The sequence below is a fragment of the Panthera tigris genome, chromosome B1 (genome assembly GCF_018350195.1).
Source record: "Panthera tigris isolate Pti1 chromosome B1, P.tigris_Pti1_mat1.1, whole genome shotgun sequence".
Taxonomy (NCBI): domain Eukaryota; kingdom Metazoa; phylum Chordata; class Mammalia; order Carnivora; family Felidae; genus Panthera; species Panthera tigris.
This window is the reverse complement of record NC_056663.1, coordinates 171,055,893-171,081,784: the sequence shown is the minus strand read 5'-3', so window position 1 is coordinate 171,081,784 and position 25,892 is coordinate 171,055,893. Positions and strand designations below refer to the sequence as shown.

At 35.2% G+C, this 25,892-nt stretch overlaps 1 protein-coding gene across 7 annotated transcripts in view; it reads left to right on the top strand.

Moving 5' to 3' along the window:
- UBE2K (ubiquitin conjugating enzyme E2 K) overlaps window positions 1-25,620 on the top strand; it is a 35,805-nt gene extending 10,185 nt beyond the window's left edge. For all 7 annotated transcript variants that reach the window (XM_042984688.1, XM_042984687.1, XM_042984690.1 and 4 more), the window contains 5 exons: window positions 2,908-2,966; window positions 10,988-11,070; window positions 22,114-22,213; window positions 24,893-25,021; window positions 25,361-25,620. In XM_042984688.1, coding sequence (XP_042840622.1) covers window positions 2,908-2,966; window positions 10,988-11,070; window positions 22,114-22,213; window positions 24,893-25,021; window positions 25,361-25,435 — 446 coding nt within the window. In that variant the 3' untranslated portion in view covers window positions 25,436-25,620. The remainder of the gene's footprint in view (window positions 1-2,907; window positions 2,967-10,987; window positions 11,071-22,113; window positions 22,214-24,892; window positions 25,022-25,360) is intronic.
- Window positions 25,621-25,892: the final 272 nt, after the last annotated feature.

Genomic DNA, 25,892 nt, shown 5'->3' with positions numbered 1-25,892 from the left:
TAATAGTAGATGTTGTATGTAATGATGCACTAGCTTCTTCTTAAAGGCAGGCATTATAAATATTCTTGAATTTTTTAGGTTGTTTAGGATAAAAGACAGTACGGCAGTAGCATTATCATTCTAGAACTCTTCCAGCAAACTGGTATTTATAAACAAGGCACCTCCTGAACCAAATTAAATAGGTAGAATGTTCATTATTCTCTTAGCAACCCTTAATAAAAGTAGATGAATTTTTAGAAATTGGATATAATACTCATTTGTAGTAATAATAAGTTATATGTATATATGTGTGTGTATATATATATGTATGTACATATATACACACACACACACACACACACACACAAAACATACTCTTTATTAATTGGAAACAAGTTTGGTCATATTTAAGTTTATTTCTGCTGCTGCCACTAAGTGAGACATTAATGTTGATAAGACTGGTTGGTTTGTATTTTTGTTTGTTTTTTGATAGACTAGTTTTAATATGCTTTTTGTATAAATTGTATTCTTTTTATCATAAAACTATTGAAGAAAAGCACTGAATATTCAAGGGCATAAACTTAGATACTATTTTTGAGACATGAACATGAGGAGTATTTTGATAATATTTATTGCAGGGTTGATAGTTTTTGATAGTTTTTGTTTTGTCTTTTAAACCTCAATAGCTAAGGCAAGTGTTTCCATGTAGAATGTTAAAACGTTTATAATCATCATTAACTAATGAGGCAACTATGTTGTGTTAGAAGTAATCAGGTTGAAAAGTAGAATACCCATGGAAAAATTACTGTATTGCACATGTTATTTAACTCTCTTTTCTTCTTTTGCCTTAAGAGCTGAGTGGCAAAGGAGCAATTTAGTTCTTGAGCCTTTTTTCCTAAGAGGAGTTGTGAATTTATGGAATAGTTGTTAATATTTTAAAAACCTTACCCCTTCCCTGTCTTCCTTTTAGATTAAGTTAAATTTAAAGATTATAAAGTTTTAATACCTAAAGCTGTTCTTAAAGAAATGATTTATAGCGAAAACTTTTAATATGAATAATGTAGTTATAAAGTTAGTTCTGTCACTCTGATATATTTATATATATCCAATAATATTATGATTAGTGCAGTGGTTATATGTTGAAAGTTGTCAGAAAATAAGGCAAGACAGAGCATATAAATGGCATGTAGAGTAAAAATAGGATTGGGAGACTCTAGTCCACTATTTACATAGTATATCTGGGCTCTCATGCCCCTAAGAGAGAGTTTTGGACATTCAAGAAGGAACAACTTTATATGAAAGGTTATAAAGACACCATAATCTAGAATTTATCAGAAAAAGTAAGATTCTTAGGAAAAAGAGCCTACACATTAATCAGGACAAATTTATTATACTTCTATTTGAAGCTAGCATTTGTAACTGTAAATATAAATATAAACAGGTGTATCTATATACACAAAACTTTCTCAGGTACTCTTCTCTTACCTATCCTTGTTTGTTTCTTTTGTTTTGACTACTTTCCTTTATGTTTATTTCACTGTTGCCATATGCTTTGTGATTTCAGGCACATGCATCAGTTCAACTCATGCATCAGTCATTATGGGATTCCATTAAAAAGAATTAGCAAGAAAAGGGCTTGAAGAAAGTGGTTACCAAGTGAATTGCTCTTTTGTTTTTCTCCCAGATCCACATTCATCTATTCTTAACAATGGAGGAAGTGGATTTGAGAAAATCCAAGATATACTGAGAATGGAATGTATGAAATTTTGAAGTTAATAATGCTAGTGCATAGTTTTTGTTTTATTTTACTTTCATTATAGAAAGTTTAAGATACATACAGAAGACAAATGGTATAATGAATCCTTGATATACTCCTAATCCAGCTTAAATAACTATCGACTCAGGGCCAGTCTTTGATCTTATCCATCCCTTGATTATTTTGATGCAAATCCTACGCATAGTTTCATATGTAAATACTTCGGTAGCACAGTTTTACTATGTTTTAGAATAATGAGTATTCTACATTAATGGGTCATAAAATCTTAGTTTTAGAAGGTTCCTTAAAGTTAGGATTCAAATTCACCCTCTCATCTAGTGGAAGACTTCCTCTCCAGGGTTTTTTGAGAGACCATTATCTTCCCCTTGAATTACCCCAGTTAATGGGAAGCTAGATAAACTTCTTTAAAATACATTATTTGGCTGCTAGTTGCTCAAGATAACTTCAAAACAGAAAGTTGCCTTCTGTTTATTTATTACTGGTTAGAACCACCTCTTTTGTTGTGTTTAAATACCTATTTAGAGGAAGATAATAGCTTTTTGTCTTTATGCCTACCTGTTACTGTCAAATTTTATTTTTTAAATTTTAACAAGAAGTGTTGGCCTTTAATTTAGGGCACAAGTTAAAAGTTTGGGGCATTTCTGCATGTGAGAGAACCAGTTAGAAGTAGATTTTTTCAGTTTATGACATAACCATATGTCCTTTTTCTCTGTACCATCTCTGCCTTTATACCTCCTTACCGTTTTTTTTTTGTTTTTTTTTTTTTTTTTTAATTCCTTCCATATTGTTTGTTATTTAGCAACTCTTCTCAATGTGGACTAGAAGAAACAAAAGGAGACGGGACCTGTCCGTATTACCTAATTGTTCCAATGAAGCATTGGATTGTCTGTGGATTTAATGTATTCATCTATCTCCAGTCCTATTATTCACTGATAAGCTAATATAGTTATATAAAATGGCTATTTTATATGCTTTAAATAACCTTTAAAAACTAGTGTTTTTTTATTTCCTTTTTGGGTTTCAGTGTTAAAATGAATTTGTTGTAATTGAATATAAAGTAGTACATGTTTTGAGATGTTGTATCACTGTATTTGGCTTCACACATTTGACATGAGCAGCATTCTTAACTTTCTGTTTTCCCTGTTTTTTAGGAGGAAGATATCAGCTAGAAATAAAAATACCAGAAACATATCCATTTAATCCCCCTAAGGTATTGTAAGCCTATTTTTTGTGCATGAACTTCTAAAATTTTTTTTTACCCATTTAATTTATATTTTGGTGCTTACTAAGATTACAGCTTTTTGAGTTGTATGTGTAAATTTAGTGTGGACAAGATTTCAGGTAATGGCAGATGGTTTGCTTCTGGAATTAGAATGGAAAGCAAGCTTACTCAGAGACAGCTAGTAATGGCTCTAGACAGGAATAGGAGTTTCATCTGACAATGGCTTAAATTCTAGGTCTGGAAAAATTGGCAGTGTTTCCAAATTTAGCGAACCCTTATACAAATTCTTACTTGCCTTGAAGAAGTATTTTTTTAGGGAAGAATATATTCTGAATTCATTCAGTAGTTATTTGAATACTGTGTGCCAGTATAGCAATAAATAAGACATACTGTCCTTCCTTTCATGGAGCTCACATTTCAGCAGGAAAATAAAATTACGAACAAACAATTGTAACTGGTGAATGTTAAAAGACGAAACAGCCTGGGTCATGTATAACAAGGGGAACTGAATTAAAACTTATTTTTTCACTAAACAGCTTCCTTTATTTTATTTAAAAAATTTTTTTAATGTTTATTTTTGAGAGAGAGAGAGACAGAGCGACAGAGAGACAGAGAGACAGAGCGTGAGTAGGGGAGGGGCAGAGAGAGAGGGAGACACAGAATCTGAAGCAGGCTCCAGGCTCTGAGTGTCAGCACAGAGCCCGATGTGGGACTTGAACTCACAAACTCTGCGAGATCATTACCTGAGCTGAAGTCAGATGCTTAACCAACTGAGCCACCCAGGTGCTCCTGAACAGCTTCCTTTTAATCTTTTGCTGTCATCACTTTAGTTAGGCATTCAACTTTATTACTTTTCCTGTTTTGCCTATTTAATCACCTTTCTATCTCTGCCACTCCTGTTCATTCTTTGCACTGCTGTAAATCTTCTTAAAGTGCAGTTTTGATGTTTCTTTTCTTTCTTTGTTAATAAAGTCTAAACTCCTTAGCTGGGCATTTAAAACCTTCTGCAGCTGGACCCCAATCATCATGTTCTGGAATTTATTCAACCTATTGGTTGTTCCCATTTAAGAAAAGACATGGTAATGGAAGTTCCAGGATGCGTTGGGGTCACCTACCGAGTTTGGAGCATCTATTATTCTGTTGCTTATGTACATCTATTTTCTGATAACACCAGTTTGATTTTTTTTAATTGTCATAAAATACACATAAAATTTACCATTTTAACCATTTCTTTTTTTATGTCTTTTTTTTTTTTTTTTTTTAAACGTTTGAGAGAGTGCAAGTGGGGGAGAGGCAAAGAGAGGGGACAGAGGATCCAAAGTAGGCTCTGTGTTGTCAGGCTTACAGCAGCGAGCCCATTGTGGGGCTCAAACTCATGAACTGTGAGATCATGAGCTAAGCCAAAGTGGGAAAGTTAACTGGGCACCCCCCATTTTAACCATTTCTAAGTGTAATTCAGTGGCATTAAATATAGTCACGTTGTTGTGCAGTCATCACTACCATCCATTTCCAGAACTTTCTCATCTTAATCTGTTAAACAGTAACTCCCTATTACTTACCCCATGCCCACAGCTCCATAGGCAATGTTCTACTTTTTCTGTATGAATTTGACTATGTGAGGTACCTCAATTAAGTGGAATCACACAATATTTGTCCTTTTGTATCTAATTTCACTTCATATAATGTCTTCAAGGTTCATCCATATTACATACAGCATGTATCAGAATTTCATTCCTTTTTAAGGTTAAATAGTATTCCATTCATATATGCTACGTTAAAAAAAATTTTTTTTAACATTCATTTATTTTTGAGAAAGAGAGAGAGACAGTGCAAGCAGGAGAGGGGCAGAGAGGGAGACACAGAATCCAAAGCAGTCTCCAAGCTCTGACCTATTGGCTGAGAGCTCATGACCTGAGCTGATGTTGGATGCTTAACTGTCTGAACCACCCAGGTGCCCCTATATATGCCACTTTTTTAACCATCAAGGAAGGAACATTTTGGTTGTTTCTACCATTTAAGCCTGGTTGATTCTTTTTTCTTGCTTTTTTTTTTTTTTTCTAGTATAAAAGTAGTTTGCGCTTTTTGTAGAAATTTGAGAAAATTACATATTGAATTATTTTAAAAAACATTTTTCAATATTAGCACTTAGAGATGGCCACGATTAAGTTTTCATCTTATATCTGTGACTTAATTTTCATCCTCATCCTGGTTACCCTCCACTGGTTTCAATCTAGGTTGCAGTGTTATCATTGGAATGAATAGTCACTTGAGGATACTTTAAATTGTTGAATACCATAAGTTTAACAGAAGATTTTATTTTTTACTTTTTTTTTTAAAGTTTATTTATTTATTTTGAGAGAGAGACAGCGTGAGTGGGAGAGGGGCAGAGAGGGGGGGGGGAGAGAGAGAGAGAGAGAGACCAAGACCCAAGCAGGCTCCACGCTGCCAGTGCAGAGCCTGATGTGGGTCTCAGACTCCCAAAACCATGAGATCGTGACCTGCTGCCACTTAACTGACTGAGCCACCCATGTGCCCATAAACAGATGTTAAACGTTTAGTGATAAGGTTGCCCTCATAGCCTACAAAAACTTTTTAATGGAAACAAGGAGGAAGAAAGAAAAGACCTCAAAAGAGACTGCCCTCAACCACTATATTTTTTACCATTAAATAATGGCAGTAGCAGCTGTCACTTGGTTTGTGCCAAAAATTTTATATGCCTTTCCTGCGACAGTGTTTATAATAGTTCTAATAAATGAGGGAACTGAGGCCTAGAGGTTAAATAGAACGCAAATCCCATAAGGCCTAGTGTGCTCCACTTTTTTTTTATCTTAATGAGGAAGGAGTGAGTCATAATCTCTAAAACAGTAAATATGACTCCACCAAGAACAAGAGCAATTCACTGAAGTTCAGATGTACTTCAGCCATTTAACTGGCTTTATGATTTATTTTAAGTAATCTCTGTGCCCAACGTGGGGATCAAACCACAATCCTGAGATCTAGAGTGGCGTGTTCCAAGTGAGCCAGCCAGTCATCCTTGGCTTAATTATTTTAGGCAAACTGTCTTAACTGCTGTGTGCCCCAGTTTCTTCATCTGTAAATCCTCCCTTGGGATTATAAAGATTAAAGGAATTAATCCATGTGAAAATTATTTCAATAATTCTATCAAACATTTTTTCACATATTTGATACATCTGACATCAAGATACACCTTTCAGTGGATGTGATGTCATAATTTAATTGGCAGAGTTTTTTTCTTAGGGTACATAATCTAATGGTGTATTAAATAATTCATGGTACCTGAGATTTAATGAAATAGTAGTACTTAACAACTGTGCCTACACAAAGTAAGCATTATGTAAATATTAGCATTAACCAGCGACTGCCACTCTAAAAGGCCCTTCTTGAAGCAGTCTGTTGGCTTCCCTCTGTGACATCATTTGAAAATTCAGCATTGACACTTAAATTTCCTGTATAAATTGACATTCTCATTCATTGTTGGAGGGAATGTAAAATGTTGGAGTTGCTTTGGTACATAGTTTAGTCAAAATGGTTAATACAGGGTTAGCTTATTCTACTTTTAGGTATCTACCCAATAGAAGTGAAAACATCTGTCCACATAACTTGTACATAAATGTTCATACCAGCACTATTCATAATGACCCAAAAGTGGAAATGACATAGATGTCCATCAACTGAATGGATACACAAAATGTGGTAGGTTCATGCCATGGGATATTATTTGTGTTATAAAAATAATTGAAGTACTGATAATGTGGTACAAGATAGATGCACTTTGTAAACATCATGCTACATGAAAGAAGCCAGACACAAAAGGCCACACATTGTATGATTTCATTTATATGAAACATTGGAAGAAGCAAATCCATAGAGACAAAAAACAGATAGGTGGTTGCTTAAGACTGAGAATATGTGAAGAATGGGGAGTGACTGCTGATGGTTACATAGTTTCTCTGTGAATATGCTAAAAACCATGGGGTTGTGCACTTGAAATGGATAAATTATGATCTCGGTGGAAGTGTTTATTTCCCTCTATAGTCTTATATAGCTCCACAGTGATTGCGTAGCCCTGGCTCTGTTTCAGGCACTTGATATTTTATTTAATCATTGAAATCACTGTTTTATAAGTCCTTTTCTTATTAGCACAATGAAAAAAAGAGACTCATAATCTAAGAACAGAGTTCATGTTGCTCTTCAGACCACAACTGTCCTAATTCCAGCCATTGCATATTGGGGTACCTTCAAGATTTAGAAAAGTCTTCCTTCAATCATTCAAATGTGTTCCCTCTGGCTTCAACTAGTCAGTTGTAGTTATAATTTAGTATTATTTTAAATATGGTACTCATTTATGGCATTAAGCTTTCGCAGTAAATGTTAATGAACATATAAATGTGTTCTAGATATGTACCATATTGATTTGAATTTTTACTGATGGGTAAATATAACAAAGAATGGAGTTATATTTGTAAATTTCTGGCTGGATTATGTTCACATATGTTTAATATTGTGGGCTTATGCTTAATTTTAAGCCTCATGAGATAAAAGTATCAAAGGTAGCTGGCTAAATTCTCTTACTGTGCAGGTAAAATTGCCCAAGATTGAAACTTAGATTGAGGAGCGCCTGGTTGGCTCAGTCGGTTAAGCGGCCGACTTTGGCTCAGGTCATGATCTCGCAGTCCATGAGTTGGAGCCCCGCGTCGGGCTCTGTGCTGACAGCTCAGAGCCTGGAGCCTGTTTCAGATTCTGTGTCTCCCTCTCTCTGACCCTCCCCCGTTCATGCTTTGTCTCTCTCTGTCTCAAAAATAAATAAATGTTAAAAAAAAAAAAAATTAAAAAATAAATAAAAAAAAGGAACTTAGATTGATAGCTTAATAGTGGTCACAGAGTATTTCTTATTTTTATTCTGCAATAAATTACTAACCTGAAGAGCAGAAAGTTTGCTTCTAGACGGAGGAGGTATATCTTTGAGTCAGCTGAATATAGTGTAAGAAGAATTTTATTCAATGCATACAATCAGTGTTATTTCTGGAGTGAACTATAATGAAAAAACTCATTAAATTAGGAAAACTCTAGCTCAGTGATTTGTCCAATTATGTATTGGAGATTAGGTTGTGAATTTTCCTCTTTCGCCTTGGCATTATAAACATAGTTTTTATATGTGAAATTAAGTATAAATACCATTGCTAATAACCTTTTTTAAAAAAATTTTTTTAATGTTTATTTTTGAGGGAGAGACAGACCATGAGCAGGGAAGGGACAGAGAGAGACACAGAATCTGAAGCAGGTTCCAGGCTCTGAGCTCTCAGCACAGAGCCCAACATGGGGCTTGAACTCACAAGCCATGAGATCATGACCTGAGCCAAAGTTGAATGCTTAACTGACTGAGCCACCCAGGCTCCTCTCATTGCTAATAATTTTTAATGGGTCTGCCCACCTGCACAGGCATATTTAAAATAAAATAGTATTTTCTTTTGTACAATAAGTTAAAGTTGGTTTAATATTGTTTTGTGATCAGGGTCAAATATGACTAAAGTAGGTCATGGTAAGTGTCATTGTATTGTTACTTTTATACTTCATCCCCTCCAAGTTTTTTTGACATTTTTGTTGATATATAACAGAGATGTTAGCACTATGGGAGAAAGTGATGAATATAGTAGATCTGAATTGTGTGTACAGAATAATAGGACAAAATTCTGGACACCTGTGGATACCATTGGTGATAGTAAGGCTTGAGAAAGATAAAGACATGAAAAATCTGAGAAAGGAGGTAGTTGATAAAGAATAACAAAGAAGAGAGGAATAGGGGAGAAAGAGTGGTAAACCACAGAAAAAACTAGAACATTTATTTACATCTATACTAGTGGATAATCAGTGTCTTCTTGAAAAATTTTTTATTATATCATTTTTAAATTCAGAAGTATTTATTCTAACTGTAGATTATAGTACAAGTAAGAGTTTAATAATTTCCTTGATCTTGCATATATGCATGTTTGTCTTCGTATGTCTATAGAGATCATGTTTTGAAGATGACTCTTTAAAAAGCAAGATACCTTAGATCACTTGCCTACACCATAAACATTCTGACAACTTCAGCAGTAATTTAAAATTAATTTTCCAATCTTGTTGAAAAGATTGAACCAACTTTTGTTTTAAAGTCACAAAATGCTATAATGTCCTTGAGTTACGGAAATTATGGCATCTGGTTATTTTATATCTTTAAAACATATCTGATTCATTACTTAAGGCTCTTTAATGACTTCTCATTCCCTTCATGTAAGCCCGCTTTCTGAAACCAACCTTAGCCTATCTCTCATGTCATCTTAAAAATATATATATATATTCAGTTTCAGAAGTCTGGCTTACATGAAGGGAATGAGAAATCATTAAAGAGCCTTAAGTAGAGTAGTGAATCAGATATGTTTTAAAGGTTACTCTTGGGTTTCAATGTGGAGAATGGATTTGAGGAAGCAAAACTGAAGGTAGTAAAGTCATTAGACTGTTTAGTAACCAAAGTGTAGAATGATGGTCTTGTTTAATGAGATTGTGATTCTGTGGATGTCATCTTTGAAAGCAATAAAATTATTTTAAGAACAAAAAAAGGATCAGGGCATGGAAAGAGCCCCTCAGTTTTAGGTATTTTGTTGAAGTGCTTTTCCAGCATATAAGTTAATGAGTAATTAAGTGAGGAAGTAGTAACAGGTAGTATAGACAAATTGAATCACAAGGAGAAAAGTGGAAGCTATCTGTTTAGCTTCTTTCCATAAATAGCTTAGATTTGACGCATATATTGATGAGTCAATTTTTGGAAAGTACTATAAGCTTGGCTTTTATAGTAATTAATCTATTAGGTGTAAAGGAGTTTTGACTCCGGTGACTATTGTAACCTGTTAGATATAATAACAATAATAGGTTCCCTCCCCTCCCCCCAATAACAATTGGTTCCCCCCCCCCCCCCAAAAAAAAAAAACCTCATAAGTAAGAGACGATGAACTACATTTCATTTCATGGTGATCTGTTAGAGATAGCATTTTCACTTTGTTGGTTTCTTACTCATCAGTGCTGAGACAAATAGGCAATTGGAGACTCAGAATCTGAAATGAGATTGTATAAGTGTGTGTGTTGTTCTATTGCTGGCTAGTTGTTTGATTTTGGATAAATTTTCTTTTTTTTTTTTTTTTTTTTTTTTTCATTTTATTTTTAAAAATTTTTAATGTTTATTTTTGAGAGAGAGAGAGTGTGAGTGGGGGAGGCTCAGAGACAAAAGGGAGACACAGAATCTGAAGTGGGCTCCAGGCTCTGAGCTGTCAGCACAGAGCCCAGCCTAGGGCTTGAACTCACGAATGGTAAGATCAGACCTGAGACAAAGTCAGATGCTCAACAGACTGAGCCATCCAGGCATCCCTGGATAAATCTGTTAAACACTAAGCCTTAGTGTCTCCTCAGTGCCAGTATCTTCCAAATGTTTGTTGAATTATTTTTTTAAGAAGAAATTGAGGGAAAAAAAATGTTGCAAAATATTAGAAGCCATCTTACAGCTACTTACTACTTAAATGCTTCCAAGCACTGATTTTACTTACTTTGTCCTTCACACCTCTTCTGCATCCTACTTGACACTAAATAAATTGCCATTTACTATCTGTATTAATTTTGATTTTATATTACTTCATCTACCTAAGTGGATTTTAGTCTATGTTGTAGTTATTATAGCATGGAATATTATGCTAGGTAAATTATAAACACCTAATAATTGTTGGGTTTCTTTAGAGGCAGAACATTTATTAAAAGGTTTAAAAATAATGTATGTCAGTGACAACATTCAGCTTACTGAATGCTTTGTCTTCCACACCCCTCCCTTCAGGTAGGCAAAATGATGGTAATGTAAGTATGGACATTTTTTTTTAATATGAAGATTTCATTTTCCTGTAGTTCTATTTGAACTATATGTGTTTTATTTCTGTTACTTAAAAACTCAAGTGTGCTTTATATTCTAGGTCCGGTTTATCACTAAAATATGGCATCCTAATATTAGTTCCGTCACAGGGGCTATTTGTTTGGATATCCTGAAAGATCAATGGTAAGAGATTTTGAATTCACCTTCTCCCCTCTCTCATATGAATTCCAAACTATATTTAGAGTGTTACCTGTGTAATTGCCTCAGAACATAAGCATATATTATACTTTCTCCTATTTGGGCTGTAATTTTGAAACTTTATAAAGTCTCTTAAGTGCATAATCAAAAATGTGGTAGATTTGAGATCACAATCATTATTTAAATAGTGACTTATTAGGTAACGTTAGATACTAGCTCTTACATCTTGAAAAGCTTTGATTTCATTTATTTTGGTAAATTTAGTTCTTGCTATCTCTGAAAGATGTTTGTGAAAGACTAACATAATTAAATATTGAAGTAATCAGCTCTGACTTGGATGTAATATAGGCAACAAAAATATTGAAAGTTGTGTTAATTGGACAGAGTTAAGGTTCTCAGATTTGAAGAAAGGAGTGCCTTTGTAGGTGATATCTTCATTTGTATGGCACTTTATACTGCTTTCACATGTTTTGTCTGATCTGATTTTAGCACAGTGTTCTTACCCTTTAAATTCAGACCTAGCTCTGCCATTTACTGAACTGTCGTCCTGAGCAAATTACCTAGCTTTTGTGCCTTAGTTTCCTCATCTCACAAATAGGGTTAACACCTGCTTCATAAGGCTGTTAAAAGTATTACATGAATTGGTTTATGTAATTTTCTTAGAGTAGATCCTGGCATAGTCTAACAACATGGATGGAAAAAACTAAAACAAGTATAAAAAGACATTGGAGTGGGAGAAAACAGTAATAAGTTTATGTGTTTGATTTGTTAAGAAATGGAAAGAATAGAACCTGAACAGGATGAAACAGGAATGACAACATTTAGTGTTTGGATGATTTGGTTTATTTAGTAACTGGATAAACAGACAAGAGTTGTTGGTTTGGTTTGGTTTTTCTACTCTTTTTTTTTTTTTTTCCAATATTTGTTTATTTTTGAGAGAGAGAGAGACGGACAGACAGACACACCATGAGTGGGGAAGGGGTAAAGAGACAGGGAAACACAGAATCCGAAGCAGGCTCCAGGCTCTGTGCTGTCAGCACAGAGACTGATGTGGGGCTTGAACCCATGAATGGTGAGATCATGACCTGAGCCGAAGTCAGATGCTTAACCGACTGAGCCACCCAGGTGCCCCTTGTTTTTCTATTCTAATAGCACATCTGGGTAAAGCCGCCTCCCTCAGATCATCTCTTGGGATCTAGTTTCTTGATATATATTCCATACTGTTAAACATTGAGTAGTGTGGAATAGACCTAATCTGTCCTTCTTTTAATTTGTAGCTTTTTGCAATTTATAGGACTCAGTATTTTTATCCATAAAGTTATCTGAAAGGCCCAGGCCCCTTATAATAGCTCAATCATTCAGTGGTACTAAGGAATGTTTGCAGACATTGTACTTTTTATTCACTTGGTTTCTGGGATATTAGGTCTTCTATTTCCCCCTTTCCTATGTCCACTCCCAGACTCCTTGACTCCTTAACTAGTTTCTCCCTTTTCTCCTGGAGCTTTGCACATGACAGTACTTGAAAGCTAAGTCTTTACCTATGCTCCTCTTCATCTATACTCACTTTCTTGGTATGCTTATCTGATTTTATAACTTCACTTTTTAAATACCAGCAACTCATAAATTTATCTTTCTTGAACTCCAGGCTCATATCCTGCTACCTGCTTAACATCTTTACTTGACTATGTATATAGTAGACATCTCAAATGTAAACATGTTGAAAACTGAACTGATAATCCCCTAACCCAAAACCTGGTTCACCCCATCTAAGTTATTGACAGCTACATCCTTGCATTTGCTCTGGCCAAAACGTCCTCATGATCCTTGGTTCTTGTTTCTCTGGTACCCTGTATACCCTGTTTGCAAATCTTGTTGGTGAAACCACCAAAGTCTTATAAGCAGTTGCACTGCTACTAACTATCTGGCCCACATCACATTACTTCTTTCCTGGATGATTACAGTAGCCTGCCCCCCTGTTTGTAACTTTGCCCTACTCAGCAATTCTCAGCAGCTAGAATGATACACTCTCCTCCCTGTTCCCCCCGCCCCCCTTTTTAAAAACAAATAAAGCTCTAGACTGAAATTTTCCACCGACTTCCCTTTTTGCTCAGAGTTAAGCCAGCAGTACTACCACATCTGATTATCTCCCTATAGATAGTTGAAAGAAGATGGTGAATGTGTAGAGAGAGAACTTGAACTTTTGTACTGAAACACTTTGTGTCAACTATTCTCATTTCCTTAGGCAGGTGTGAAGTAGCTAAATTTAGTCTCATTTCATATCTATATAATTGAAATGTTAAAAAATAATATCAGATAAAATAGGTGAGATTGGATATACATGGATAATCCTACCTACCCTCTCCCCCCCACCCCCCCATTTATTGAGGTATAATTGGCAGTCAGTGGATATTCATGTTTAGGCTTCAGAGCTGGAATTTGGTAAAGAAAACTACAAGATAGTAATCTTCAGAAAAATAAATTGAGTAAACATTGAATAATTTGGGATAGGTGTGCTAGAAGACAGTTTGTTAGTCTTGGTCTTTTATTAGTATATATGGTTGGCGATTTACCTTTAATATTTAACAACTTAATGTTCGTATGGTTTATTTCTTAACTATACAATGTGTTGTATGAAGAAACTATTCTCTGGTGTTTTTCCACTGACACCTATTCTGAATATAGGGGATAGAAGAAAATAACTACACATAAAAATTGCACTCAGTGAAACTGCCCTTCCAAAAGCCATAAACAGGCATTAAGAGAATATTTAGATGACTGATAAGCAATACTCAGTGTCATTAGTCATCAGGGAAATGCAGATTAAAATTACAATTAGATACTACTACACACTTATAAATAGTTCTCTTGCATTGATGGTAGGCATATGGTTCAACCACTCAACCAGCAGTATCTACCAAAGCTAAACATACCACCTTTGATATGGCATAGCAAATCCACTCCTAAGTCTATATCCAAGAGAAATAAGTGCATGTCCACCAAAAGACTTGTACAGGAATATTTATAGCACATTTAGTCACACCATAACAACCCCATATATCTATCTATCTATCTAGACATATATATATATATATATGTCTAGATAGATAGATATGTCTATATAGACATATATATATATAGACACACAAATAACATGGATTATTCTCACAGGCATGTTGAGTGACAAAAGCCAGACGTAAAAGAGCATGTACTGTATAGCTTTTTATAAAATTTAAGATAAGCCAAAACTATGATAGAAATTAGGACAGTGGTAGGGGTAGATGAGGGTTGTGAAAGGGAGTTGCATGAGAAGGCTTTTTGGAGTGCTGGAAGTACTCTATATTTTGATCTAGGTGATGATTACATGGGTGTTGTATACATATATAAAAATTCATCTAGCTGTATAACTCTGCTTATTATACTTTAATAAAAAATTAAAACAAAAGTTGCCATTTTTAAGTAGTTGTCAGTGTTTTAAATAAACATCGATTATGTTGATGGTCTTCTGGAAGACCCTTAATAGAAAATAACAGTCAACAATAGAGACAGTTCACATGGCTATTGTACATATTGAAGGCCTTACTCTGTATGCATGAATATATATTTTTTAATTTTATTTAATTTTTTAAATTTATATCCAAATCAGTTAGCATACATATAGTGCAACAATGACTTCAGGAGTAGATTCTTTAATGCCCCTTAACCCATTCCCCCTCCCACACCCCCTCCAGTAACCCTCTGTTTGTTCTCCATAATTAAGAGTCTCATGTTTTGTCCCCCCCGTTTTTATATTATTTTTGTTTCCCTTCCCTTATGTTCATCTGTTTTGTCTCTTAAAGTCCTCTTATAGTGAAGTCATATGATACTTGTCTTTCTCTAATTTCACTTAGCATAATACCCTCCAGTTCCATCCACCTAGTTGCAGATGGCAAGATTCCGTTCTTTTTGATTGCTGAGTAATAATCCATTATATGTGTGTATATGTGTGTGTGTGTGTGTGTGTGTGTGTGTACAACCACACATACATATATATACATACAACCATATGTATGTATGTATATATATATATGTATGTATGTATAACCACATTTTCTTTATCCATTCATCCATCGATGGACATTTGGGCTCTTTCCATACTTTGGCTATTGTTGATAATGCTGCTATAAACATATGTCCCTGTATGCATGAATATTTAATTTGCCATCTTAACTGTGTTTCTGTGATCTGAGCAAAATTGATTTACTTAAGATAGATTTGTAAGGTATGTCAACCACTGATTATTAAAATTAGCTGACACAAGTTGAAATTTCATAATCCTGTTTACCTGTTAGGATTTGTTTTTTACATACTAAATCCTAAAAATCTCAATGCATTGTGTATTTAGTTAGTACTGTGTAAAACAATAAATGAAATGAAAGATTGTATGTTCAGTTGTATGCTTTTTTCACATTACTATGTTTAGATTTAAAATTTAGAGCAGTCAAAAAATTCATATATTTCTTTACACTATCAAAGATGTTATAATTTCTATAGTACTTAGAGCCAGAAGACTAGGTTTTGTTTTGATAGTAATTTTATTACAACTAAATTAAAACAATGTCATTCTTTACCATTAATTTTCTTGTCTAGCTTTTTAAAACTTTACATTTAAAGTGGTTTTTTTCCTCTATCATTCATTTTTAAAAATTTTTTATTGGAGGGGTGCACCTGGGTGTCTTAGTTAAGCATCTGACTTCAGCTCAGGTCATAATCTCGCAGTCTGTGAGTTCAAGCCCCACATCAGGCTCTGTGCTGACAGCTCAGGGCCTAGAGCCCGCTTCAGAATCTGTGTCTTCTCTCTCTGTCTTTCACTCTCTGCCTCTCCCCCAGTCACACTCTGTTTCTCTCTCTCTCTCTCTCTCTCAAAAATAAATATTAAAATTTTTATTTTGTATTGAAGTATAGTTGACATACAGTATTAGTTTCAAGTGTCATTTACGTTTATTTTTAGCTAATTTTTTTTTAATTAAAAAAATTTTTTTTAAGTTTATTTATTTTGAGAGAGACAGACAAATTGGCAAGTGGGAGAACGAGAGGGAGAGAGAGAATCCCAAGTAGGTACAGAGCCCAATGCAGGGCTCAAACCCACATAACTGTGAGATCATGACCTGAGCCAAAACCAAGAGTTGGTGCTCAACCGACTGAGCCACCCAGGCGCCCCTAGCTAATTAATTCTTAATGATTTATAAATACCTCCCCCAACATTTTATTAAGAAAAATTTCAAGCATACAGAAAACATAACGTTTTCTCTTTAAGATTGTTATGAATGAAGTCTTAAGATTTTTTTCTTCCATATTGAGAGCAAACTATCCCTTCTAACATGTTCACCTTTAGGTCCTTAGTTTCTGGTTTTGAAAGTGGTAATTTCAGAGGTCTATTATAGTAGTTTGTGTCTTCCCAATAAAGACAGTGGAAATAAAGGAAAAGTATTTTTAAGTATTTATATTAAGGACTTATGACTCTCAAAGAGAAGAGCTTCTCACTTTAAAAAATATTTTTGAGGCTCCTACATGGCTCAGTCTTGAGGGTTCAACTCTTGATCTCAGCCCAGATCATGATCTCACGGTTTGTGAGATTGAGCCCTGTGTCGGATAACAGCACAGAGCCTGCTTGGGATCCTCTATCTCCCTCTCTGCCCCTCCTCCCACACATTCTCTCTCTATCGCTCTCGCTCTCTCTCAAAAACAATGTTTTTATACTGTAAAATGCATATGACATAAAATTTACCGTCTTGGTGTTTTTAATTGACCTATAACATGGTAATCTTAGCTGTTTAAAATAAGTATACAGATGAGTATTATTAAGTATATTCACATTGTTGTGCTACCAGTCCCCAGTCCCCAGGTTGTTTTTTTTTTTTAATAAGACTATTTTTTTAGAGCAGTTCTAGGTTCACAGCAAAATTGAAAGAAAGGTATAGAAATTTCCCATATACTCCCTGCCCCCACACATGCATAGCCTCCCCCATTATCAACATCCTCCATCAGAATGGTACATTTGTTATGGTTGATGAACCTACATTGACCTATCCCAATCATAATTTATATTATGGTTCACTCTTAGTGTTGTCCATTCCGTGCATTTGAAGAAGTGTATGACATGTATCCATCATTGTGGTATACTGAGTACTTTCACTGTCCTAAAAATCCTCTGTGCTTTGACTCTTCATCCTTCTACCACACCCCCTCCCCACCCTTTCATGTTTTGAAACTGAAACTCTTCACCTCTACACTTATTTCCCATTCCTGTCTTGCTCCAGCCTATGGCAGCCACCATTCTACTTCATGTCTCTGTGAATTTGGCTTTTCTAGGTACCTCATGAATCATAGTATTTGTCTTTTTATTCCTGGCTTCACTTATTAATTTAATGTCACCAGGATTCATCATGTTGTAGCATGGGTCTGATTTGTCTTTTTAAGGCTGAGTAATATTTCATTGTGTGTAGATAGATAGATAAAGATCACATTTTCTTCATTCATGGGTTGATGGAAATGAGTTACTCTCACCTTCTGGCTATTGTGAGTAATACTTGTTATGAACATGGGTATACTAGTATCTAAGTCTCTGCTTTCAGTTATTTTGGGTCTGTATCTAGAAGTGGATTTGTTAGATCATATGGTAATTCTGTGTTTAGGTGTTTTTTTTGTTTGTTTTGTTTTTTGAAGAACTGCTATAGTGTTTTTTGTAATTGTTGCTCCATTTTGCATTCCCACCAACTATGCCCAAGGATTCCAGTGACTCTACATCTTCACCAGCAATTGTTATTTTTCTGTTTTGTTTGAGAGTAGCCATCCTAATGGATGTGAAGTAGTGTCTCATTGTTTGGTTTCCTTAACAATTAGTGATGTTAAGCATCTTTTCATGTGCTTATAAGCTATTTTTATATCTTCTGTGGAGAAATGTTTGTCCAGGTCCTTATTTTTTGAGTTTTTGTTGTTAACAGCAATTCTTTATATATTCCAAACATTAACCCTTTATCAGATATGATTTGCAAATATTTTCTCTCATTCTGTGGGTTGCCTTTCACTCTATTGATTTTATCCTTTGCACAGGTTTTTCTGTCTATACAGTTAACTTGGATGTAGTTACACCAGTTTCTCCAGTTTTCCTATTGTTGCCTGTGCTTTTGATATCCCATCCAAGAAATTCAACCCCAATTGTGAAGCTTTCCCCCTGTGTTTTCTTCTAAGTGTTGTATGGTTTTAGCTCTTATACTTAGTTCTTTGATCCTTTTTTTTTTTTTAAGTTTTTTTAAATTTATTTTTGACAGAGAGCATGAGTGGGGGAGGGGCAGAGAGAGGGAGGGAGACACAGAGTTCTTTGATACATTTTGAATTAATTTTCATATATGGTGTAAAGCAAGGGCCCAAATTCATTCTTTTGAAAGTTCATCAAGTTTTTTTTTAACATTTATTTATTTTTGAGAGAGAGAAAGAGAAAACTTGCAAGAGTGGGGGTGGGGGCAGAGAGAGAGGGAGACAGAGGATCTGAAGCAGGAAGCTCTGTGCTGACAGCAGAGAGCCCAACGTGGGGCTCGAACTCAAGAACCAGGAGATTGTGACTTGAGCTGAAGTCGGATGCTTAACCAAGCCACCCAGGCGCCCCAAGAGCTCATCAAGTTTTAAAGAAAAATGTTTATTGCCTTGAGATAAAAATATAAATCTATCTATGTAATGTTATTAAGGTTTTGCTAAGATTTGTGAGATTTTTAAGTTTATTTATTTATTTTGAGAGAGAGAGAGAGAGAGCGTGCAGGGTAGGGGCAGAGAGAGAGAGAATCCCAGGCAGGCTCTGCACTGTTAGTGTAGGGGCTGACATATGGGGCTCAGTCTCATGAACCATGAGATCATGACCTGAGCTGAGATCAAGAGTTGGATGCTTAATTGACTTAGCCACTCAGTTGCCCAATGATTTGTGAGATTTAGACGGCTTTTATTTTACATGTTTTCATTGTTTTTATTACAAGTTAAAATTATAGTGAGTTTAATAATTGTTTTAGTATGAAATATTCCTTTGAGTGAAGATTTATCTTTAATATTCAAATAACTTTCCTTGAAAGAAATAATTATATTAATTAAAAATTATGTAACTTAAGATTTTGTTTAATGTCACGGATTTTTTCACTGGTGTGCTTAAATAAGTTCAATGGAATATTAGAGTAGCCAGCTTAACTTTATATATCCTATTTCTGTGATAATTTGTATTTTTGTCTCTTCTGGATGATTTTCAGGTGATGGAGGTGAGCTTTATGCTGATACATGTAGGCAGCTTTTGATGTTCACGTACCTTTAGACATTCTCTTCAAAATTACCCAAATAGAGGGGCACATGGGTGGCTTAGTCAGTTAAGTGTCCAACTTTGACTCAGGTCATGATCTCACAGGTTCATGAATTCAAGCCTCACATTGGCCTCTTCTGTCAGTGTGGAGCCCACTTCAGACCCTCTCTCCTTCTCTCTGCCTTTCCCCCACTTGTGCGTGCACACACTCAGAAATAAACATTAAAAAATTTAATTACCCAAATAGACAATGAAAGTAGTGTATTTTTTTTAATGTTCATTTACTTTGAGACAGAGTGTGTGAGCAGTGGAGGGGCAGAGAAAGGGGGAAAGAGAGAATCCCAAGCTGTCAGCACAAAACCTGACTTGGGGCTCAATCTCACCAGCTGTCAGATGATGGATGACCTGAGCCGAAATCAAGAGTTGGACACTTAACTGACTGAACCACCCAGGTGCCCCAAAAGTAGTGTACTTCTAATTAAGAAAGATTTCACCTTGTCACAGTGATAACGGCAGGACAAGAATGAACATTTAAGCGCTAAATACCGATTTTTATGCTTTGATTCCTGTCTTAAAAGAATATCCATTCTAAAGATGGTGTACCTGTTGGTTGAAAGTAACTTTTGTAAGCTCTTAGGAAATATAGAACCTTATTATTATTATTTTTTTATGTTTATCTATTTTTGAGAGAGAGCACATGCAAGAGAGGGAGGGGCGGGAGGGGGGAACAGAAGCAGGCTGTGCACTCTCAGTACAGAGCCCAGTGCGGGGCTCAGACTCAAAAGCCATGAGATCATGACCTGGGCCAAAGTCAGATGCTTAACTGATGAGCCACCCAGGTGCCCTGGAAGTTTAGAACCTTGGTTTAGAAAAACAATCTCCATTTTTCCAGCCCTGTTTCAGAATTAGAAATTTCCATTACATAACCATATATAGTGGTTTAAAAAGCTTTTAAAATCCTGTTCTCTTTAATGCTAGTTTAGCATTTCAGCTAACTTTTGTGTCATAACCAGTCTCTTCCTTTTCTGATTAAACTTCTCAAAAAGGTGGATTGAGAAATAAAAATTTTTATTCTGGTAGCATTTTTTTAAAAAAAATTTTTTTTTTTTTTTAACGTTTATTTATTTTTGGGACAGAGAGAGACAGAGCATGAACGGGGGAGGGGCAGAGAGAGAGGAAGACACAGAATCAGAAGCAGGCTCCAGGCTCTGAGCCATCAGCCCAGAGCCTGACGCGGGGCTTGAACTCACGGACCGCGAGATCGTGACCTGAGCTGAAGTCGGACGCTTAACCGACTGAGCCACCCAGGCGCCCCTCTGGTAGCATTTTTGATGATTCATTTGTGATGCAATTTTTCTCTCATATATAAAATACAGAACTACAGTTTTGATATTGATTTTATTATATTGGTTTAGAGTAGCCCTTCTCAATTAGCTCAGGCTGTAATCCCCTAAAACAGTATTTCTCAAACATTAGGTTGCATCTGAATCACTTGGAGTGGGGTGCCTGAGTGGCTCAATCAGGTGAGCATCTGACTCTTGATTTTGGTTCAGGTCATGATCCCAGAGTCGTGGGATTGAGCCCCATGTCAGGCTCTGCACTGAGCTTGGGATTCTCTCTCCTTCCCCCTTGCTTGTGTACTTGCTCTCTCTCTAAAATAAAAAAATAAAAGTTGTTTTAATTAAAAAAAAAAGTGTTTTAAGATGTTAACTAAAAAAACATCACTTGGGGTACTTGTTAATCCTACCCTGGCATTTCTGATTCAGGAAGTCTGGGATGAGGCTGAGAATTTTCATTTCTTACAAGTTTCCCAGGTGATGTTGACACTACTGGTTGGTGAAACTACACTTTGTGGGATACAGTGCCTTAAGGCATCTATTGTTGGTTAAGGCCTCCATTATTGGTAATAAATTAACCTTTATTGTAATAGTCAAAGATGGTACCATTCTTGGGAAAATTGAGAAAATAGTCACTTGGTAATTTTCTCTGTTCCGTGGTTAAAATGAGGAACCCAGTTGAAAAAGATTGGATTAGAATGATCTAATTTGTGTGGTTAAAATGGGCTTATTATTTAATGCTCCTTCAACTTTTTAAATATTTCACTGTTGCATTTATTATATTTATGAATATTTCTATACTGGTCAGACAGCTTTTTTAACAGAAACACGAAGAATCCTTGCTGGTTATGTAGATACCATTTTTTTAAATAAATACTTGCTTAAAAAATACATTTAGAAGCATGAATTTAGTGGTGATATATTTTAAGTAAACTTGGTCTGTTTCAGAATGTTATGGAGTGCTTTTAGGCTTTCTTGAAAATAAGGGATATTTGCTTGATGGTATCTTATATGTTTTTGGAGTGGCATTGAAAGAAAGTTACACATACTAGTTTATCACTTCATGTGTAGAGAAGTGGGTAGAAAATTAAGTCAGTGGATAAAGTTGACTAGAAGGATATTGCCAACAAAAAGAAAAGGAAGGCCAGTTCAGGACACTTTGAATTGTCTTAAGAAATAGACTCCATTCATTTTAAAGTCAAGAAGAAGAAAAATATGGTAGGTAGATATATAAATTTCTACAGTTTAGCTACATGATTAAGATAAAATCTAAATTATTTTTATCTCCAGTTTTTATATTTTATTCAGGAAACATCCACTTTGGTTTTTGTCATGCAGTGTGTTCTTAACTGGAATATTTTCCTGTTTGAATTTTAGGGCAGCAGCAATGACTCTCCGCACGGTATTATTGTCATTGCAAGCCCTGTTGGCAGCTGCAGAACCAGATGATCCACAAGATGCAGTAGTAGCAAATCAGGTAAGGTAGCTGCTTTTATAAGACCTTCTTATACTTACCTATAATTCTTTACTACCATAGTGGTTTGCAGTGTTAACACATGAGCATAGTTCCATTGAAACTAAATTTGGAAATGGTTTTCTTTCTTGTGGTAAGATAATTTTTTCAGATATAATAGTGAAAACTTAATTTACTGATTTTTAAAATACTAATTTAATTGGATATGTGATAGATGCTTTTTTTAAAAAACACATCAGTGGAAATTTTCAAACGCACAATGTGAAAAGAATTACACAGTGAACACCCATAGTCCTGCCTACATCTGGATTCTGTGATTATTTACTGTACATGCTTTATCATGTGTGTATCCATCTCTGTCCTTCAGTTTAGTGATGATCCCTCCCCTGATGATCATTTTAACCAGCTCTTGCTATAGCTGAAGTGGCATGGTAAATGTTACCAAGGATCTTAACAGAGGACAGTAAATTACAAGTAAATAATGTTTTATTGCCACACCCCTTTGTTTACTTTCCAGCCACAAAGTGGCAGAGTTGAACAGTTGGAACAAAGACGGTATGGTCTGAAAATTGAAATAATTATCTGGTCTTTAGAGAAAGTTTGCCAACCTCTAAGCCATTAGGATTTACTGAGCTTTTTTTTTTTCCCCATCTAAAAATTTTTCTTCTCTTGACTTGAGATACAACACTCTCTTCATCTTGGTAGTTGTAGTTGTTCCTTCTTAGTTTCTACAATTATTTCTCTTTTTCCTCCCTCTTAAATATGGTTCCTTGGTTTTGACACTGTTCCTTTTATTTTCCATTATATATGGTAACTTTGGTGATCATATCCATACTGATACAATCACCTGTAAGTTGAGAAAATGTTTAGGCTTTGACCTCTCTCTGAGCCCAAGAGCCTATTCAGAAACAGGATAGCCCTATATGAATGTTTCACTGATACCTCAGCACAGTATTCCCAAAACTGAACCTAGAATCTTAAATCCTGTGAACTTTCTATCTTTATATTATACTATCATCAATTTAAATGTCCACATCACAGACTTGGAATTTCTTTCTGTCTCCTTTTCTTTTGTTGATTCCATTCCCAGTATCTCTTTCATCATACTTCTCTGATTTGCCTTAGTTCACATTTTTAAAAATGTCTCCATTCGACTGCTCTTATACCTGCCCCTTCTTCGGCCTCTTCCTTCCCCCATCTTCTACATTGATACCAGTTAGCTTTGTAAAGTACAAATCTTATTTTACTTTACTACTAAAAACCTATTGGAAGCTCTGCTATTACCTACTTGGTAAATCCAGATTCTTTAGTTTGCAGAGCTTTTCCATGATTTGAACTGTCTACAAACCCAGCTTATCTCATCTAAATTCTTACTGTTCCTTGGATTCCTTGCCTTTTCAAGATGGGATTCATTTATACTGGTTATTTCCCCCAATTTGTCATGTTTCCTCTGCCTGAGGAAACTTTCCTCTTAGTAAAACCTGTTCCTTTCCCTTGAAAAGCTGTTCACTCCTTGTTTAATGTATATCCTTGTTAATATGGTCTGTTGTTTGTCTCAGAGTGCTTAGAATTAGGGTTTTACGTGCTACATATATACACTGTTCATTCCCTCTGGGTAGTCAAAACCATAGCTTGAGTCTCAGCTTTGAGTTCCTATTGGAGATCTGAGCCTCAAAGCCTGAAGTTGGTCTAAGCACTTTCTTCTTGTTCCTAAAAGAGTTCAATAATTTGACTTATTCTCTTATTAAGAATTAACATGGTAGAAACTAGGTTTTTCATTTTAATATACAGTAGAAGCTTATCAGTCTTAAAATATTCAATACTTTTAAAAGAAATATTAAAATGAATTGAATAGTTGTTTTAAATTTATACGTCACTTGTTAAGTAATGTTGGCCTCAGAGTATTTGAGAATAAATTTATCTCATTCCAATGAGAATGGGAAGTATTACATTTTAAAAGTACTTTATGGTACTTTTAAGAGATAAGTTCATAAACCTTTCAAAACATGCTGTAAATCAGGGCACCTGCCTGGCTTGTTCGGTGGAACATGCGACTCTTGACCTCATGGTTGTAAATTCGAGCCCCAAGTTGGGTGTAGAGATTACTTAAAAATAAAATCTTTTTTTTTTCCTTTAAGTAGTTTCCATGCCCAACATGGGGCTTGAACTCAACCCCATGATCAAGAGTCCCATGCTCTCCAACTGACCCAGCCAGGTGTCCCCAAAATAAAATCTTTAAAAAAACAAACAAACAGGCATTGCACATGGCATATCCTTAAATCACTGTATGCTAATACAGCTCTAGCAAAACAGTGAAGTCTAGTTGTATTCTGTCCTGAACTGTGGTTAGTACAAAGGTCAGTTACATTTATTAGTGAATGTCCACCTAGTTTTAGAAGCAAATAATTCTGTTTAGCTGTATAATGTTTGACACTTCACGTCCAACTTCAGCTATGGTCATCATCTGGAGGTTCATGGGTTCAAGCTCCACATTGGGCTTACACTGGCAGTGCAGAGCTTGCTTGGGATTCTCTCTTTGCCTTTCCCCTGTTTGTGCATGTGCTCTCTCTCTCAAAGTAAATAAACTTCAAAAAAGAAAAGAAAAGAAACAAGTTCTTAGGCAATTAAGTATTGAATACTACTACTGTATTGTCATGTCATTTGATTTTTTTCTCCATATAGTACAAACAAAATCCTGAAATGTTCAAACAGACAGCTCGACTTTGGGCACATGTGTATGCTGGAGCACCAGTTTCTAGTCCAGAATACACCAAAAAAATAGAAAACTTATGTGCTATGGGCTTTGATAGGGTAAGTATATAAAAGCATACTTATTTTGATACATTTATTGATTGACTTAAAATTATTGCTGCAAATCCTTGGCTGACAAAAGTGTTTCAAAGATACTCTCTAAATCTAGTTTTGATAAACTTTCTTCTGTTATTATAATCAGTGATTTTTCTTTTCCCTTTGCTAATTCCAGTCATTGGTTTAGGAGCTTTTTATGCACTACAAATGCCAGGCAACTTAAAAAAAAAAAAAAAAGAAAACAAGGTGTGATTTCTCAATATAAAGATAGTGCATGATTCAGTATTTTAAAAATATTTTCTTGAGATTTGATTTTTTTGTGTCCCCTTTTCTTCTCTACAGAATGCAGTAATAGTGGCCTTGTCTTCAAAATCATGGGATGTAGAGACTGCAACAGAATTGCTTCTGAGTAACTGAGGCATAGAGAAAGAGCTGCTGATATAGTCAAGCTTGCCCTTTCTTGAGGAGCATCAACATCTGTTATTTTTAGGATTCTGCATAGATTACTTTTAAACTGGCATTCTTGCCTAATGATGTTATCTAGGCACCATTGGAGACTGAAAAAAAAATCCCTGCTCTGTAAATAAAGCTAATTAAACGTCTGTGTAAATTTAAAAAGGGGAAATACTTTAATTTTTTTCTTAATAGTGTAAAAATTCTTTGAGCTAAGCTGAAACCATGGAAAAAACATGCTACTTTAGTGTTTAGCAGTGTACCAAGACTAGCAAGAGTTTGCTTCAGGATTTCGTTGAATAATTAAGATAATATTTTGAGTGTGTCAGGGCCATTCAAATTGTTGGTGTTGCATCACAGCTACCTTAACTGTTTTTAACATGGATCCTCTGTGCCTGTGAATTTACTTGCATGCTTGTAC